Source organism: Dama dama, chromosome 28 (assembly GCF_033118175.1).
Source record: "Dama dama isolate Ldn47 chromosome 28, ASM3311817v1, whole genome shotgun sequence".
NCBI lineage: Eukaryota > Metazoa > Chordata > Mammalia > Artiodactyla > Cervidae > Dama > Dama dama.
The window spans coordinates 57966945-57986578 of NC_083708.1; the positions used below are offsets into that span (position 1 = coordinate 57966945).

The following is a 19634-nucleotide window of genomic DNA, read 5'->3' on the forward strand; positions in this document are numbered from 1 at the left end:
ATGTTGTTCTCTGCATGCTTCCCAGGTGCTTTCCAGAGCCTTCAGGAATCGGTTTGTGGAGTTGCACTTTGATGAACTGCCTAGTTCTGAGCTGGAGACAATCTTGCACAAGCGGTGTGGCTTGCCGCCGTCCTACTGCAGCAAGTTGGTTAAGGTCATGCTGGACCTTCAGGTATTCCTCCCCTCATCCTTCGTGACAACTGGACTGTGCTGATCAGATTTGGTGGCAGAATCTGAGGCCTCCTGGGGTATAAACAGCAGTCCATTTTATTATTACTTTTTATTGTTATTTTATTATTTTTTCTCAGAGTAAGGATCGTATCTTTAACATGCATTCCATTAATATTCATTTTTTTGTTTTGTTTTATAATTCGGCAATTTAATAACATGTTAAAATTTTTCTGATAATTATGTGTGATGACATTCCCTGCTTGTGGATAATTTTGAAGCATTTACTAAGGTTGGAATTTGGCACTGACAAAGTGCAGTTTTTCTTTTTTAAATGGATATAGTAATCCTTGTATGGACCTAACAACTAAAGAGATCCATCCTTGTTGTGTTACTTTTCTTGTGAACTCTACAGAGCTACAGGTTTTCTTTCTTCCCTTTTTTTTTTTTCTTAAAGAATATCCCATTTATTTTATGGGGTTAAAAGTGGTTTTTGTCAGAATTATACATTTTTGAATCACTCCCTAAAAGGCCAATAATTGCCACTCTTACTACTGTGTTCTGCACTATGGGATTACTTCTGCATGTTTGCACTATTTATATTATTTTTTTGTAATCTTTTCCTATGTGATTAATCTTCCTGTGGGAGGCTAAATTTCTTAGGACTTCTGTACTTTGTGCTTGCCATCACCCTTTTTCAATTGTTTTGGTGCTTTCACAGTCCTATCGCAGAGGTTCTTCAGTGTTTGCTGGAAAGCAAGGCTTCATCACCCTCCGTGATCTGTTTCGATGGGCTGAGCGATACAGGCTGGCTGAGCAGACGCAGGAGGAGTATGACTGGCTACAGCACTTAGCCAACGATGGTACGCTCTCAGCACGTGCTCTCCAACTGAACTTAGGGTAGATCACAAGCTATGTTGTTAAATCTTGCTCAAATTGTGGTGTATACACACTGTACTGAGCATTGCAGGAACAGCCTTTGTCCCTGAGCCTAGACCTCTGTTGTTAGCGTCCTGTTTCTGCAAGGCCTCTTTTCCGTTAGGTTTTGGTTGCTAAGGTTTTCTCACTCATCCCTTCACGTAGCCACCTGTGGGAGTCAGGGTGTGGACATAATGCCATTCGGAGTTTAGGCAGGGGGTTGGTGGTTCTTTGCACTATTTACCTGCAGTGTGGTGACCATGGAGAATCCTGCTTATGCCTTAGAAGCTTGCAGAAAACTGAAAGGTTAGATGATACCAGAGTTCTAAGAGAAGGCAGTCATGTCATCTGAGACTCAGATTTGGTCATTTTGGTATAATCAGTTGGAAGAATTTGTATGCTTCTCTCCATGAAAGCCTTTCAGAATCTTATGACTTGAGAGGTCTTGGTGAGTCATTAATAGGGTGACTAACAAGCATGGGGAAGAAATGAAACTAACCCATGAGAGTTGCATTTGCTCTTAACTGGTAAAGAAGAGAGGGAGGAACACTTTTTTTTTTCCCATCGAGGTATAACAAACTGTAACAGTAAAATGGGGGAGGTGCTATATTATTTCATATAAAGCTCAGTATATTTTTACATATGTGGATACCCATATGTAGATCACCACCTCAGCTAAGATTTAGGATATTTCGATTAATATTTCCTCGGAAGATTCCTTCGTGGCTCTTGCCAGTCTTAACTCCTGGAGGTAAGCTCTCCTCTGACATCTGTCACCAGTGATGGATTCTGCCTGAGCTTCCGCTTCGTCTAAACAGGATCATGCAGTGTGTGCTCTTGTGTCTGGTGGATTTTCACTCAGACTAATGTGAGATTCAGCCACGCTGTTTTGTGTATCAGGACTCCATTCCTTTTAAATTATGACTGTGTTGTAACCCATTGTGTGGAGATATCATGTGTTTATCCATTCTCTTGTTGAGGGACACGGGGATCATTTCTACTTGTTGGCTGTTAGAGACAAAGCTGCTCTCAGCATTCCCGAATGTCTGTTAGAGCCGCGAGTTCATCTGTGTTAGATTCACCTAGAGGTCATGTTGATGGAGTGAACAGTTAGTTGCAGTAGGGTCTCTCTGTTTTTCAAAGTAGGTCTTCAGGTTTCCTCTTCACAGCAGCTAATGCTCCATAGTCCCAGTGCTCCTTGGTATTAACACTCGACGGTTCCTTTTTTTTCCTCCAAGGTTTTATGCTTCTGGCAGGCCGAGTCAGGAAGCAGGAGGAGGTGGTTGTGATTCAAGAAGTCCTTGAGAAACATTTCAAGAAAAAATTATGTCCTCAATTGCTCTTCTCCAAAGAAAATGTCCTCAAATTGCTGAGTGAGTAGGCCATCATGTCCCAAGGAAAATGAATTTGAGTTGTACTCGTATTAGAACCTACATGTGTACTCTGCCTCTGATAGGTAAATGGTCTACTCCGACATCCACCTGGGGATCTAAGTTCAGCCACATCGTGTGGACCGAGGGCATGCGGCGACTGGCGATGCTGGTGGGAAGGGCATTGGAATTCAGTGAACCGGTTCTGCTGGTTGGAGACACGGGGTAAGGTCGGGAGAAAGGGTTCCATTCCATAGTTCATGCAGCACTTGCCCTTCTGGATGAGAGGCGGTAGGGTGCTGGTGTTTGGGGGAAGGCCCTCTGAGGCAAGGGCAGAGGCCCCGTGTGGACCAGCAGTCTCTGTGGCTTTGGTCAGGCTCTCCCCAGGGCTCCTCTCTCTTGCTGCTTGGGGTGTTTGTGGAGGCATGTTTGAAATTCACGCCCCTTGCTAATCTGGTGTGTGTGTCTCACAGGTGTGGGAAAACGACTGTCTGCCAGGTGTTCGCAGCCTTGGCAGATCAGAGATTATACTCGGTCAGCTGCCACCTACACACGGAGACCTCGGACTTCCTGGGGGGGCTGCGGCCGGCGAGGCAGAAGCCAGATGGCAAGGTGTGTCCAGGGCGAGTGATGATGCGTTTGTTCATGTAAAGAACTGAAGTTGGCTCTGTGCTGGAGTCAGATGTGGGCTTTTGTTCGTGGCGCGGTGTTTGATTCCAGATTTGATATGTATCTTATCTTCATATTTTCACTGGTCTAATGGGGGCTCCATGAGCACCCTGTACACAAGTCCTTTTCTTTGCTCCTTGACCTGTATTTTCTGCAGAAGGACCCTTTCACTAGTGGACATGTGCTGGCTACGTGTGTGTTGTCTTGTGGAGCTACCTACTCTAAGTTAACCCGCTTTTCCAAATTGTAGGAGGAAATTGACACATCAAGACTCTTTGAGTGGCATGATGGGCCTTTGGTTCTGGCCATGAAGGAGGACGGCTTTTTCCTCTTAGATGAGATCTCGCTGGCTGATGACTCTGTCCTGGAAAGACTCAACAGGTACATGCGTGTGAGAGGTTTGCCTTGTGTTCGATGCTTCTGCTGGTCTGGGTTTTACAGATGCTGATCCTGTGCACAGTGATACTCTTCATCGGTCTGCTGAAAATGTTTGAAAACGACGGTGAGCAGTTGCTCCTTTATGCTTTAGCGCTCAGTTTCTCCTTTAACAGACCTGGTTCTTCGGTTTAGCTGTTAATAATCAGAAAGATGGGACAATGGGGTGCTAGGGCTAAAACACACGAGCCCAAGTTAGAATCCTTTTTTAAGGCAAATTATTACATGGCCATTGATTTTTCCCTCAAAGAAATAGAATCAAAAGCCTAGGTGTTATTGCTGTCAGGCCTCTCAGCACCCCAGGACAGGACCCTTAACCCCCACTCAGACCTGGCTGCACAGCCCCCAGCCTCATGTTGGTGTCAGATGTGAGAGCCTGTGCTTTAAGAAATCAGGCCTCCCTGGAAACATTTAAGCAAAGGTTGGACTGCTGATTTTCCAGAACAGAAAGGAAACTCGTGCATCAGAAAAGGTGACAAATGAACATTCCCAAAGAATATGGCTGCACGAGTACCAAAATCTGATCAAATGAAGCAGTTTAAGGATTTTCTTAAAGCCTTCAGCAAACTCACAGAAACCTGCTTTTTGGACCATGAAAGACTTTAGGCAGGACAAGAAAGGTAAAACCTGAAGTGAACCCACCTGTTTGGAACATGGCTTCCAGAAAGTTTTTAAATGACAAGAAAAATATGCGTGAGGTTTCAGGAACGTCCTGTCCGGTAGAATGAAGCCCTGGCAACTGAGGCAGGACATCCTGGCCCCCGCGTGGAGGCCTGAGGGACGGACCCCTGGTGACCGAGGACCAGCCGCGGTCGCGCTGGGAGTGAGGCTGCCTCACCTGACAGATCCCCTGAGAGCAGTAACCACTGTGGGAACCCACCGTCCGTCGTGGCTCTTTGGCAGATACAAAGCACCAGTGAAACAGAACCGCTGCAGACCAGGAATTATCACAACAGAAGGTCTTGTTGTGCAGTGAAAATAGTAACATGCAGCGTTCATTGAGACCTTAAGACTCAGCAGATTGATCACGTTTAGAAAAATAAAGCATTGTTTATTTAAAGTACATGTTCAATCATGAGACCGAAAAAAAATGTTTTAGTAAAAGTAAGATACATGGACAAAGCAGAATAACTAGACGAAAAGACCTCAGATCATTGTGGCTCTTGATGATTAACTGTTTTTCTTAATTGAGATACAATGTACATATCATGACATGTACATGTTTTAAATGTATAATTCAATAAGTTTTAGTAAATTTACTGAGTTTCGCCACCACCACAATCCAGTTTACACTTCCATCATCCCAGTGGGACCCTGACTTTGCATTGACAGTTTATATTTGGTGCTTCCTCATGCTCCAGGAAGAAAGAAATGGCAACCCACTCCAGTGTCCTTGCCTGGAGAATCCCAGGGACGGGGGAGCCTGGTGGGCCGCCGTCTACGGGGTCGCACAGAGTCGGACACGACTGACGCGACTTAGCAGCAGCAGCATGCTCCAGGAAACTGCTAATCTGCTTCCTGTCTGTATAGATTTGTCTTTTCAAGACCTTTCGTATAAGTCATCTCTCCTGTCGCTTTGCATCAGTGTTCGGAGGTCCGCCCATGGGTGTAGCCTGCATCAGTAGTGTGCTCCGTTTTCTTCCTGATAGTTCTTCACTCTGCTGATAATACTGGATTTTTTTCTTCACTCACCTCTTTGTGGTATTTGGGTTGTTTTCCTCCACTTATGAATAATGCAGCCATGAATATTTGCATACAAGTCACCCATTTTTAAAGCAAATGTCTTAATAGGGCTTAAAGTAGAAAAAGGAATTCTCTTTCTTTTGATCAGAACTATTGTTCCATGACACAGGAGTTAGGATAACTAGTAAAAAACATTTTGAAGTTTGTCGTAGGAAACCATTAACTGAAGTGAGAGCTCAACGGAGAAGATGGTTTTATTTTCCTTTTTAAGAACACTGTCACCACAAAAGAGAGTACGGAAGCCTTTTCTAATTTTCCAATCTCCAATTTTTCTTCCAGTGTCCTTGAAGGGGAAAAGACTCTGTTATTAGCTGAAAAAGGCAACCTTGAGGACAAGGATAATGAGGTAGAGCTGTTGACAGCTGGGAAGAAATTCCGTATCTTGGCAACCATGAACCCTGGGGGCGACTTTGGAAAAAAAGAGGTAAAATTGTTGTTAAAACATCATTTTTTTCTGCCTTTTGACCTCAGCTCACTGGCACCCTAAATATAGTATGTAAAAATTCATCTAGAATTTTATGTTGTGTAGAAACTGAATAAGAAACAAAAATCCAGAAAGATATTTCAGAGTCATTATAAAGGTTGAAAAGTAACTCTGACAGATAAAACATTTTCTTACTTGAAGTTTCCCTTTTTGTATGTGCGTGAAATTTCATTGTTTCAATCACTTTGCCTGGCTTTCTACATGTGTTATTGTAACAGATTCTCATGGGAGCTGTGTGTGGAAGTTATTATGCTAGTTTTATGGATGAGAAGAGTTGAAACTGAATTTTATTCTCATGTTCCTGCTTCTCGAGTCTACTCTGCTAAACCCGGGGGTGGTGATATGAGTGACTAAAGGGACGCGGAAGCAGTGGCAGCCGGGATCCCGTCCTGGCTTTGCAGGTGGAGCGTATCAGTTGTCTTGGGGGTTGTGTGGGTCGCCCTCAAACTTGGTAAGGGAGAGAGTGAGGGTGGTGTCTTCTGTTAAGAAAGTGCTGTGAGGGTCTAGTTAGCGTGGAGCACCCCGGACCCCATGGCCCTCAGGCTCGTGAAGCCTTTCTATGAGAAGTCTGCGTTGTGTTTGGGACCCTGGTCTGTTCAGGTTAGGGAGGGACGACTACTGATTTTTCTCAGTAGTATGAGAAAAAAGATGATCGCTGTGCTTCAAGAAAAATACTGAGGAGAAGAAATAAAATACATCACAGTTTCAAACAAAGTATGAAAATAGGCTTCTTGGCAAGTAGAAATAACACAGAAAGATCTGATTTCCAGGTTGTGTGTGTTAACTTGCCTGGCAGGTTTGCTTGAGTTTTTTTGGACAGAGATTGCCAACTTTTACCATTGGAGAAGGAAATGGCAACACACTCCAGTACTCTTGCCTGGAAAATTCCATGGATGGAGGAGCCTGGTAGGCTACAGTTCATGGGGTCGCAAAGAGTTGGACACAACTGAGCGACCTCACTTTCTTTCTTCCTATGGTTCCTTTTGGAGAAGGAAATGGCAGCCCACTCCAGTGTTCTTGCCTGGAGAATCCCATGGACGGAGGGGCCTGGTGGGCTACAGTCTGTGGGGTTGCAGGGTCGGACATGATTAAGCAACTCACACACACACCCCGAAGGAAAAGCCGCCTTTTGGCTTGCCTGCCTTGCGTCAGACAGAGTTGGGATCCGGAAGCTGGGGCCCGGCGGAGCCAGGCTGGTGCTGAGCGGCACGTGCTCCTGCTATGCCTGGCTGGGTAGGCAGAAGTATGGTGTTGACCCAGTTGTCCAGTAAAAGGAAATCATTGGTGCACTGTTGCGAACGGGGGTTACCTGACCTTGGGGAAGGTAAGAGAATCCAGACTGAGGCAAAGGCTCTTGAGACTGGAGGACTAAACTGTTCCCTGTCATATAGGCAGTAAAGATTCGCCTCTTTACCTTTTCACTCCCTTTGAGCCATATCCAAGTTTTCTCCCTCTACTTCAGACAGCTCTCCCCCATGGGAAGATAGCATTTACTTTTTCTAAGCCTCCCATGGTTAAGGTAGCTGAAGGGAAAATAAAGGGAAGGGCCTCTGCTTTGGGACAGGGGTTGGGATTTGGGAGTCATGTACTGGGGCTGGAATCTTCCTTGGAGCACGGACTCTGTGAGACCTTGAAGCTCTTTCTCTACCATGGTTTTAAAGAAGGTGATGGGAATATGAGTTTGGGGAGTGTGGTGGAGATTAATGAGATGACATGTGTTAGGAGCCAGGACAAATAGGTGTTCAATAAATTATAGATGGTAAAAGAGGTAAGAAAAGAAGCTCCAGGTACTTGACAGATTCACAGCCAATATTCAAAAGATTTGTTTTCCTCGCAGATATTCACATTAGAATTTGTGTTCTTTGTAGCTGTCTCCTGCCTTAAGAAACCGCTTTACGGAAATATGGTGCCCTCAAAGCACCAGGCGTGAAGATTTAATTCAGATCATCAGCCGTAATCTTCGTCCAGGATTATCTCTGGGTAGAACAGATCATAAAGGTGAGAGTATTCGGGTGTGGGGGGTGGTAGTGGGCAGAGAAGTTGTGTTGGAGAGAGGGGAGCAGGACATCAGTGGTATGTGTATATGGTATGTTCTAAGGAGAATTGGGAACGAATAGATCTGAGGAAAAGACTAGCCTGGTACCTCCTACTAAAGTATCGCTCCTTCACCAGGGTTACTGAAGTTTAGCTTTCTGATGGTTTTGGCTGTTGGCCGTCTTTATAATGAGATTTGTTATTATAAAATATATAATATTCGCCAAAGGTAAGGGAAATACAGGGTTTTTTACTTGGCTGTGCTGTGTGGCTTGTGGTCCTAGTTCCCCAACCAGGGATCAGTCGCTGAACCACCATGTCATTCCCAGGAAAATGTGGTTTAAATTTTAGTGATTACCACCTTTAGAAAATGTTTATAGAATTTTCAGTTGTGTTTCTTCAGTAGTTGTCAACTAACTTGTTATTTCACTTTAAAATTTCTTTTTATTATGAAAATTCTGAAACATAAGGAAAATAGAGTAGTATTTTAAAAGCTACCATATACTTATAATCTAGGTTTAACGATTCTTAGAATATTCAGTGAGTACCAAAACATCTTTTTTTTCCCTCTCTCTCAATTGAGCCTTGATTGCCTTGATATATCCATATTCTTGGCATCAAACAGACTAAATTTAGGACCTAGATCTGGTCTGAGCCTTAATACAAGCCCTAACTAATCCAAGTAGTGTCTGGATCACATTTTTCTCTTTCTTAAAGAATGTGAAAGGATATCTGCTTCTTTGAGACTGAGGTTTATGAGTACTTTATTTCTTGGAGCAGTTTTCAGGGCACCTTCTTAAAGACTTTAATTCTCAAGTTTTCTTTTCGGTTTTTTGTTTGTTTTGGGGTAAGGGGAGAATGCTGTTCATTGAACCCTATGGAAATGTGATTAAAGCTGTGGACCTCGTTTTCTTAGAAAAAGACTGTCTATGGGCCCCAGGTTGCAAATCCCCGTTCTGGAGTCTTCCTAAATAGCAAACCTCTATGCTTCCTTGTGTCTTAGGGGCTGACATAGCTGAGGTGATGCTGGATTTCATTGACTGGCTGACCCACCAGGAGTTTGGTCGACGATGTGTGGTCAGTATCAGAGATATCCTGTCCTGGGTCAACTTCATGAACACGATGGGGGAGGAAGCTGCTTTGAAAAGACAGGAGACCATCTCCACAGTGACGTCTTTTGTCCATGCCGCGTGCCTAGTGTACATAGATGGAATCGGCTCAGGTGAGAGCAAGGGGTTAGGGCAGAGGGGCCCATGAGATGGAGCAGGCCCAGACCTCTGAGCCAGGGGCTGTGTATAGACTTATGTTAACATTTCCAAGACACACGGTGATTCTCCTTTTACTCTTTTTGAGAGGCGATTGTTATGAAAGAGTGGGGAAAACTTTTCACTGCTTACAGACCAGGGGTTTAGTAAGCACGAAATGGTGATTCTGATAGAAGACTGCTGGTAATGCTCTTGAAGAATTTAACATGGTATTTCTTAACACAGTCATGTAGAGTTAATCGACTGGAATCCTGTAGTTTTAAGTTTACTGCAATTTATTAAATGTAATATTTAAGATTTTTTTCAGCCATGAAAATTAGAAATACAAGCCCACATGACTGAAAGTAGTACCACACTGGTGGTTGTTTTCTGCAGGCTGATTTATCGTGGCGTTACTGGAGTGCTTGCTGAATAAGCCGCTGTTGAATTAATCTGGCGGTTGGGGGAGCGGGGAGTCGCCCTTCTTACTGCTGCTTACAGTGGCTGTTGCAGCTCACCTAGAGCTCCTGCTGCGCGGTTGGAAAACGTGGTACCCGGATGTCATCTGATGGACGGATCCTCTTTCTTCTAGGCGTAACTTCCTCTGGGTTTGGTACAGCTCTCTTGGCTCGCAGAGAATGTCTGAAATTCCTAATCCAGAGACTTTCCAAGATAGGCCGACTTACAGAAAGTCAGAAAAACGAATTGAAGATTTACGACAGACTCCAAGCCAAAGAATTCACTGCAATAGATAACCTTTGGGGAATTCATCCATTTTTTATACCAAGGGGTAAGAATGATCTTAAATAAATGATTCTCTTGTGGTTCCTAGATAGTTGACTTTTATTGTGACTTTCACTTTTAGTGTATCATACTCATGATTACTTTGGAACTAGAAAACTGAGTTAGAATCTGACTTGGTGTAATCATTATTGTGTGAGTGGTTAAAATATATATAACTGGCATGCAGAAATAGGAGATAACATAGTCTTTGATATATGAATAAATTGTCCCATAAAATGCACTTATTCTTGTGTTAGTGCTCAAAATAAGACCTTTCCTAAAGTGGTGATTCAGTCCATGATGTTTCAACCATAGAACCTTATCGCCTTTTACAGAAACAGTTTTGTGTACCCTTGAGGGCAGGCATCATGTCACTCACCTTCCTGGCCCTGGCATCTGTATGTAGCCTAATAGTCACAGACATTCAGAAAATGAGAGATGGATGAGTAAATGAGTGGTTAAGTGGGAAATGCAAGTGGATTTAAGTTTTAATCCTTGCTCTTACTAGGTTGCCTCTGTCAAATATTTAAATGAAGTAGTTATATTAGATATCTTTCCAGGGTACTCATGACTTTTTGGATTATTGCTTCTCTAGAAGAGTCGTTTATTTCTTGTTCCTCCTTCCTTTCTGTGTTAATAATTGTTGGGCTCCAGGAATACACAGAATTGCGGGGGTTCATTGATGAACTAAACCAGCCCAGCTTCCTGGCTGAATGGATTATTGCCCCTTTCCCTCTCCCTCATCAGTGGTACTATCTTCATCTCTGATGTGGCCCCTGTGATGTAACCATTAGATCCCCTCCCGAAGCCATCATGGTGGTATTCAGTTCTCTCTTGTAGGAGCTGAGTGCTTGTGGCCTGGGTGCAAGGTCTTGGATAGTCTTTGCTTCTGCTTTCATAGCTGAGAAGATAAATGTTTTTCTAGCTTCATTCCAAACTGATGTACCAGTCTGAAACTTCTTCCAGAAGACATAGCGTATAAATATTAAGCCCTATAAGACTGGTATTAGTCCTGCACTTCAGCTCCAAGATGCATCCTGAATTATGGTGGCTTAAAACCTTGAATGAAATTGTTTATTTGGAACCATCTGGCCTGTTTGCCTAGCTTCTGCTTGAGTTTCAGGAAAATACAAGTACAGGGTAGATTGTACAGGCACACGGAGTAGTGATTCCAGGTCTAGGTTGTGGAAGGAAATATGCAAAGATGCATGCTTGCAGTTCCGACCTGCATATGCACAGAAGTGTGTTCATCACAGATGAAAAGAGTATGCTGCTGGTTGATGTTGGAAAGCACTTTATGAACCCAGAAGTGAGGGAATATATTGAAATAAGGTTAAGCATTTCACCACATATGGTCCTTCATTGACTGACAGTCTACTTGCTGGATTTTTCTAATCTCCAGTTGATACTTACGTATGATTTGGTGTGATGTCCAGCTTATAAGTGACTTTTTTCCTCTTCAGGCCCTGTCTTGCATAGGAACAGTATCGCCGACTATGCGCTCAGTGCGGGCACCACAGCCATGAATGCCCAGAGGCTCTTAAGAGCTACAAAACTGAACAAACCCATCCTGCTGGAGGGCTCCCCGGGTGTGGGCAAGACGAGCTTGGTGGGGGCCTTAGCCAGGGCTTCAGGCAACACGCTCGTCCGAATCAACTTGTCAGAGCAGACGGTAAGCTTCATCCTGCTACAGCTGACGGGGATAAGTGTAGGGAGTAACGTCTTTATCCATTATAGTGTTTCCTAGTCAGAAATAATTATGATGTTATCAGAGCCCCAAATATTTCATGGTGATGAAGATTGCAGCAGCATGGTCTAGAGACCTGATTCTCCCTCCGTGTTCATTGTTAGACGACGCCTGTAGTGTTAGTCTCTCTAGATGCTTTACTCTCTTTGGAGGTAGAATCACCCGCTTCGGTGTTTATTGTAATATAACCTGTTTGTCTTTGTCTTTTCTAAAGAAGTTAATTACAGATGAAATGACCTTTAAACAATCTTATGAAACTAGGGGACAGACATGACAAATTAGAATCTTCTGGGATGGGGTCTGGGAGCAGGGCCTGGGCATTGTTTTGGTGTTTTTTAAGCTCACCAGTTTGTTTTCAAGAACAGCGAAAGTTGAAAACTGTTACCCAGGACTCTAGCTGATAGATTCTTAGAGTACTGTGATGAGAAGGTGCTCGTAGGCTCCTGGTTGTGAAACTGATTAGTTCTCTTTGGAGTATAAGAATAAGAAGTGGGAAAAAAAAAAAAAAAGAATAAGAAGTGGCATGAGGCCTAAGTATCATTTTAGATTTGGGGTCTTGGAATCTAGTTCATTTTTTATATAATATTGGCTTTCCCTCGCTTCCTTTTCTTCTCACAGGACATCACAGACCTGTTTGGAGCTGATCTACCTGTTGAGGGTGGCAAGGGAGGAGAGTTTGCCTGGCGTGACGGCCCCTTGCTGGCAGCCCTGAAGGCAGGCCATTGGGTTGTGTTGGATGAGGTGAGAGGACAGCCCATCAGGCCACCAGATAGGTTGAGATGTGTGAGGAGCGGGGCAGAGTTTGCGTAACTTGAGGGCATTTTGCACCAGATCATGTTGTTGGCTAGGTACAGACAAATTTTCCAATGAAAGGAATCCTCTGTGGTTTCTTTTACGAGTGAGGAGAGTCAGTGTCAGAAAGACGTACAGAAGCCCCTCTGCATCTCCCCTACAGACTCTCCTACTTCTGTGAACTAGCCTTCAGTAAGACAGTGCCTCTTCACCAGTTTTATTCTCTAGTCTGTGGTAGGCTTGCTGAGCCCCTATTTATTTTCAGAGATAACACAGTTTAGAAAAAGTGCCAACCAATTCACTTCAGCCGAAAGGTGGGGGAAGGTTATAGTAGGACGAGCCACACAGATCTGGTGAGAAAGCAGTCAGTGTAATACGTGCAGGTCGGGGGTAGATGAGTGGCCAGAAGACAGAGCACATCATGACACATGGTGAGTGCTGGGTCTCTGTAACTGACAGGCAGCTAGAGAGATAATGGAGATGTGATGCACACAATAAAAATTTAAGATTGTGGCCCAAAGAACTGAGTCAGTTTGGTGTGTTCAGGAAAGGGCAAGCAAGTATGATGCAGGTTAAATGATAAATAAGTGATGAAAGTGCCACAGATCACGTCTGACACCGGCCCCAACAGGTCCCCTAGATTCAAACCTCGTTGAGTCTGCAGTGACAGAACTGCCATGGGGTTCCTTTTCTGCTGAGCTGCTTCCTGCTCGTCTTGAGAAGAGATTAAAGAGAGGGACAGATTTTGTTCGTCTCCCCACCTTTCCCCCCTACCCCCCCACCACCCCCGCCAATTTTTTGGTGAAAGATATGTGATAGGGTAATCATTAACCAGGGGGAAAAAAAAAAAAAGAGTGCCTAGTTTCAAAGCTTGAGACTGGCCAGAATCGTGTTTTGTGGAAATGCGTGTAGGGACCAGTCACCTGGACTTGGCGTCGTTACGTGGGAGCGGCTTTTAGAATCCGACCGCGAGGGGGAGCGGAGCGAGTGCTTTGAGGCTTGTGTAAAGGCAGCCCTTGAAGTTCTCATGTAATCTGGTTTTTGGACCATTTGCATATTACTGATTCACATTTCACAGTTGAGGTTTTCCATGTTGTCTAAAAACCACCAGTACTTCACATCCCTGAGTGCTAGCTCAACGTCGAAAGATGCTGAGTTTAGCTCCTTTTAGCTCTTCTCATTTCTGGGACACACACAGATCCTCATACTTGTTATTGACAAAACTGTTGGCATCATTAGATCCACATTATGTGCTTTGTATCATGACTTTGAAAACCATTTGGAGATTTTATTCAGATTTACTTGATCGAGAAAGGATGTTTGCTTATTTAAGTATGTAAGCAGCTAGCTAGCTTCTTTAAAAAAAAATCCCAGATATTTAAGCATGAGATATCTTTGTACTGGTAAGCTGTAATTTATAAAGCAGGCCAGTATAGGAGCAAGTAATAGATACAGCCTAGTTTTTGAGGCTAATTTAACTGCTTTTAAAGAATTTAGTCTGACTATTCAAGTTACTTAAAAATTATTGCTATTTTATACACCCCAAATTTCTCTAACATATAGATGAAATATTAATAGTAGACTGAATACATGTCATTTCAGCTTAACAAACACAGTGTTATCAATGTTGTTTGAACTCTGTCCCTATCCCTGTTGAAGATAAGACTTCTTTTCATGTGTGTTATTCCTGTGTTTTTTCTTATAGCTGAATAGCATATAAAATAAGTATGCACTTTTTTCTCCAAATAGCTGAACCTGGCTTCTCAGTCAGTCTTGGAAGGACTCAATGCTTGTTTTGACCACCGAGGAGAAATCTATGTTCCTGAGTTAGGAATGAGCTTTCAAGTGCAGCATGAGAAGACCAAGATTTTTGGCTGCCAGAACCCTTTCAGACAAGGAGGCGGGAGGAAGGGCTTGCCCAGGTCTTTCCTGAATAGATTCACTCAGGTAAGATGTACTCTTGCCCCAAAACCAAAGGTGGGCCCAGGGGTGATAGTAGCCATGAGGGTGCCCACTCGGAGGATGAGACAGGCTCGGTGTAGTAGTCCACTTCTCAATTTCATGTCTGGATGTGATGGCTGATAATGTGACTGATTCCTGTCACTTTTCTCTCCTGGTGTGAATCCTTTATCTTAGGTTTAAGAGGACCTGGTATGTTATCAGTTGGAGGAAAGTAAGATCACCACCATCTTGAGGATGCTATTACTGTGCTCAAGGATTAAGGCCAATCTTTTTAAGTGTCTGTTAGAACATTAAAAAATTATTTTATAATGAAAGTAGTGCATTAATCTCAGAAAAGTACAAAAAACTACCATGAAGAATAAAAAATCCAGTATTCTCCATACCAGAGTCAACCCCCGTGAATAGTTGTATCTTTTTTTATTGCCACAGCGGTGTGTGTGTGTGTACACATACACTTACTTCTTTTAACATCTTTTTTCAAAGTAGTGGCTTGGAAATGCCTCTAGATGTTAGCTTTCTTTAATGTTCCTTTCTTGGTAATTAAGACTTTACTAAGTATCTTTTAAGAAGTTTGTATGAAAAATTTCAAAACTGTTGAGAAGTTGATCAAACTTAAAAATAAATACTTGTATACTTACCATCCAGATATTTGAGAGAATTTTACATAATAGGAGATTAAAATTACAAATATTTTTAAAATATTAATTGCAGGTATCTTTCTCTAAACCATTAGAATGAAGGTAACAAGAAAACCTTCTGCTCTGTATTTGAAAGATTTTATATGATTCCATATCCTGAGAATGCAAGAAAAGAAATTTCTGTAACTGAAATATATATATACATATATATATTTCTAAGGCATTGTTCCTTTGGTATTAAATAAAAACATTACGTAAGTCATGGCAGTCGTGTTTGGTAAAGAGAAGTGATGGCGTTTTTTTCGTGTTATCTTTGGGTTTTCTAGGTCTTTGTGGATCCGCTCACAGTGATAGACATGGAGTTCATTGCCAGTGCTCTGTTTCCAGCCATTGACAAAAATATTGTTAAAAAAATGGTTGCTTTCAACAACCAAGTAAGTACTTATGTGCATTAATTGTTCTTTATATTTCTCACTGACTTGAATCATCATTTTCTCAATATGGAATACTATCTCATTACCAGTCTCTGCAACTGAGATAAATCACATAGAACTCTAAAAGTTTCTAGTGGAAGGCAAGCTACTCATTTGAGAGTTACAGTAATTCAGGTCTGTTGCATGTGTCGTTTTAATAATGCTAACAGGGTATTCCTGGCATTGAGAAGTCTGAGTTGGGAGGAGACGTCTGAGTCCAGCCTGTTAATCTGTTTCAGATTATGTGTGCACTTGTACTATGTTGATAGTACTTAATGCAGTCCTGAGCGGTGGGACGTGTTTCCCAGTAAGAGTGTTGTCTTTTCAGATCGATCATGAAGTGACCGTTGAGAAGAAATGGGGGCAAATAGGAGGACCCTGGGAATTCAACCTCCGGGACCTTTTCCGCTGGTGTCAGTTGATGCTGGTTGACCAGTCCCCTGGGTGTTACGATCCTGGTCAGCATGTGTTTTTGGTCTATGGTGAGAGAATGAGAACCAAGGAAGACAAAGAAAAGGTGAGTTTAATGCTTGCTCTTTGTATTTCTTTGATTTCTCCCTGAGGGAGAGAAAGGCTATGCTTCATCAACCAGACTCAGTAACGCTGCTTGGAAATTTAGAAATTAAGGGCAGAAACAAAAACTTAATCTGTCTCAGAGTCTCACAGTGTAGTTTACTTTAGAGGACACAGTTTGCTTACCTATCTACATTGCCAGGATCGCTTACCTTCTTAAACAGTATCACCCTGCAATAATAAAGGCTTGGTCTTCATCACCTTGGTTCCAGGCACAAAGATGAGAAACAGGAGGAGAGAGGTGATAACAAGTAGAAGAGGAGGGTTTTCTACCTTTAAATAAATGTCAAATTGCAAGATAATTAATCTAGAAAGTATAAATAGATAAAAGGGAGGATATTCCGTATCTAAATGAAAGTAAAAAATACCCCTTCATAAGTAGAAAATAACACCAGAATTCCTCACTTAGTAAACTGTAATCATGGATGCATTTTGCTTTGTGGTATTTAAAATGCAGTTCATGGAAAATTTCACACCAGCTGCAGTTGGGAGACGCTGTCATGACCTCTCACAGGCAAGGATCCAAGGCTTAGTCACGGAGTCTCCGTGTTTTGCGTGGCAGAGCCAGCTCTCCAGGCCAGACCTTTCCACTTTGCTTGCTGTTTCTTCTACTGTATCACAGTTGCTTACAAACAAAGTAGTTTACAAATTCATGTGAGTTAGAAACAGAAATGTGAAGATGTGGCTTTCAGACACTTTGATTGTGCTGCTGAGAGCACAGATCCTTGTTTATGTGGTATCCAGAATCCAGCCCAGCATCAACTACTCATGTGTTACATGCGAGTGGCTTTGAGTCTTTATACTAGGACAAAATATTCAGTTCATTTTTTTTTTTTAATTAATAGAACTTTATATAATTCACCTATCATCAGTTGGTATTTTCATTTCTTTATCAACTTGGTCTAGTATGTTAACTGTGGCCAGACGGGCCAGGGTTGGGTAGTTGACGTAGGTCAGGTGCTGAGTTACTGTCGAGTGTGGGAGGGTTCCACCACTCCTTCAGTTCCGTTTTAGTTGGCCAGATGTTTTCTGAGAGGAAAAGAAAAGTTGAGAAAAATAATGGTAGAAGGAGAAAGGTTGCAAAAGTAATTTGTAATTTTAACTCTGGTATAGCACCCTAGAGAGGAGGTGGTATGCTTTAGAGTGAAATGTAAGGTCAAAAATCCCCAGACCCAGGAGGGAGCGTTTTCTTCTGTGCTGCTTTTGCGCTCTTGGCGTTTAACACTCATCATGTCTTTGTCCTTATTGTTTTAATTTCCACTCCCGTGTACATTCATTAGTATATTGCTACTTCATTTGAATGCACTACTTGTCTAAATATTTTGGGTGGCAGGAATCTTTGCTGCCACTTGTGGGCTAAATTAGTGATTTTTATACATTCTCATTTTTCCCCCACCCCAGCTCCTCTTAGATTTTTGGAAGAAATGCAAGAAAGAATACTATTAGCAAAAAGTTTTTAACAGTATTGCTGCTAAGGAAGGGACAAATAAATGTCAATACAGAAATAATGCTTTCCTGCATAAATATTTAAAAGGATAACAGTGCTTTTCCAGTCAGACAGGCTTAGATTTAAATTCAGGTACCATCCATGAGCAAATCACATAACTTGTGTGAATATCATAGCCATATCCATAAAATGGAAATAGAAATATTTTGTGAGGATATTTGGATCAGAAATAATCTACTAAAGCACCTAATATAATGTTTGGCACATGGCAGGTATCAGGAAATGATGGTCGTTGTTCTTCATAAAGTTCATGCTTCTCTCTTCTACCTTCTTTAGGTGGTATCTTGAACGATGAAAGCAAATTAATTTTTTATCTTGAGATCTGCTGTAGTTTCCATGGCTCTGTTTTAATTTATGGTATATTCTCTCTGGAATCTCATAATTTGAGATTATTGCTCTTTTCTTGAGCTTCCATTTGTTTTCCTTCTGAAGAATTAAATAAATGCAATCCTTTTTAAGAGGAAAATTCACAAGGTTAATAACTCATAATATGGTGATTTTCATATTGCTGTTCATATTTACTAGTGTTCATTCTAGAAGGTTTGGCCGAGAGTTGGATATAATGATTTGCATTTTGATTTTATCATCCTCTTCCTCTAGGTCATCGCTGTGTTCAAGGACGTGTTTAATTCAAACTCCAGCCCGTACACGGGAACCAGGCTGTTGCACGTCACTCCCTGTGACGTCCAGGTGAGGCAAGGAGGCAGGTGCTCTTCCCCAGTCCTCCCTGGCCCCGGCCCCCTCCCCAGGCACACCTGTGACACCTTGCGGGCCGTCTCTTCCAGCTCGGCTACTCAGTCCTTTCCCGCGGCAGCTACGTCCCTCCACCGCCCTGCCGGCCCCTGTCGCTCCTGCACCAATCTTTACAGTCACTGGAGTCGGTCATGAAGTGTGTACAGATGAGCTGGATGGTCATCCTCGTGGGGCCAGCCTCAGTGGGCAAGACCAGCTTGGTTCAGCTCCTGGCACACCTTACTGGTCACACTTTGAAGATCATGGCCGTGAACAGTGCAATGGACACTACGGAGCTTCTGGGTGGATTTGAGCAGGTAACTGACCCGCCCCTGTATTTTTAGGCAGGGCAGTAAACGGTGCGGTCTTCTGTGTTGGGGTTGCTACAGTAGCAGTGGCCGTTGGCTCTGCTGGGTTCACGTGCTCTGGAAATTGCAGGTTGATCTTACCCGGCCGTGGAGGCAGCTCCTTGAGAAGGTGGAGGCCACAGTCAGGGCCCTGGTAAGAGGCAGCCTACTTGTCAGTGCCGACGATGCAGAAGTAGTGCTGCGAGCCTGGAGCCATTTCCTTCTGACGTATAAGCCCAAGTGTCTTGGGGAAGGCGGTAAAGGTGTCACGATGGAGATTGTCAACAAGCTGGAAGCGGTGTTACTGCTTATGCAGAGACTCAACAACAAAATCAGCTCCTACTCCAAGGCAGGTATGTCTCTGGGTGTGTGTATCCGTCACTTGGCATTACCATAGAATGTCCACCCACAGGTGTTACGTTGTACATGCAATGCCCGTGACTTTTAAAATGAATTTGATGGTTAGATTATTAACAATCAAGGTTGGGAAATAGAAAGTTTCCTAGAAAGTAAAGTGAAGCTGATGTAAACTATTCAGAATTGGTGATCCTAAGCAAAGGAAAAAAATGGATTACTGAGTTTGACTTATTTTGTGAGTAATCAGTCACAGTGACTTGCATGTAAGTCTGGTTTTGTTTTTTGTTGGCCTGTTTTTTAAACTTATTAATAATTTCTCAAAAAATTGAGTATTTTTAAACTGAAGAATAGAAGTCTAAATTAATAGCTTGGATGTGTTTATTCATTTTTATAGAAGGTGGAAGAAGTTCCTCAGTTGATCTGGAAGCCTTCAGCTCTCATCTTGTAGTGCAGCTTTTTGGCTGATGGGGGAGGATTGATTAAGAGTTGAAGCCTGTCGCTAAGATTGCCAACCTTTATTTCCAAAACCTGCTCATTATTCCTAAGGAATCCTTAGTTATTCCCTAGGAATAGTGGATTCCCTAGGGATGAAGAAATGACCCCCCTCTTCTAACTGTGTCAACATTGTATCCATGATCTGGATCAAATTGTTTACTTT

General features: G+C 42.7%; 1 protein-coding gene and 1 pseudogene across 1 annotated transcript in view; both read left to right on the forward strand.

Moving 5' to 3' along the window:
• The window catches only part of MDN1 (midasin AAA ATPase 1), a 135355-nt gene that overhangs the window by 51243 nt on the left and 64478 nt on the right, over positions 1-19634 (forward strand). The window contains exons 26-43 of the mRNA XM_061131721.1: positions 26-172; positions 890-1031; positions 2325-2459; positions 2543-2681; positions 2930-3068; positions 3376-3506; positions 5583-5727; positions 7656-7785; positions 8825-9043; positions 9658-9855; positions 11312-11520; positions 12214-12336; positions 14137-14334; positions 15314-15421; positions 15789-15977; positions 18141-18230; positions 18326-18589; positions 18711-18972. Coding sequence (XP_060987704.1) covers positions 26-172; positions 890-1031; positions 2325-2459; positions 2543-2681; positions 2930-3068; positions 3376-3506; positions 5583-5727; positions 7656-7785; positions 8825-9043; positions 9658-9855; positions 11312-11520; positions 12214-12336; positions 14137-14334; positions 15314-15421; positions 15789-15977; positions 18141-18230; positions 18326-18589; positions 18711-18972 — 2968 coding nt within the window. The remainder of the gene's footprint in view (positions 1-25; positions 173-889; positions 1032-2324; positions 2460-2542; positions 2682-2929; positions 3069-3375; positions 3507-5582; positions 5728-7655; positions 7786-8824; positions 9044-9657; positions 9856-11311; positions 11521-12213; positions 12337-14136; positions 14335-15313; positions 15422-15788; positions 15978-18140; positions 18231-18325; positions 18590-18710; positions 18973-19634) is intronic.
• Positions 3514-4337, forward strand: LOC133048003 (mitochondrial import inner membrane translocase subunit Tim9-like; annotated as a pseudogene).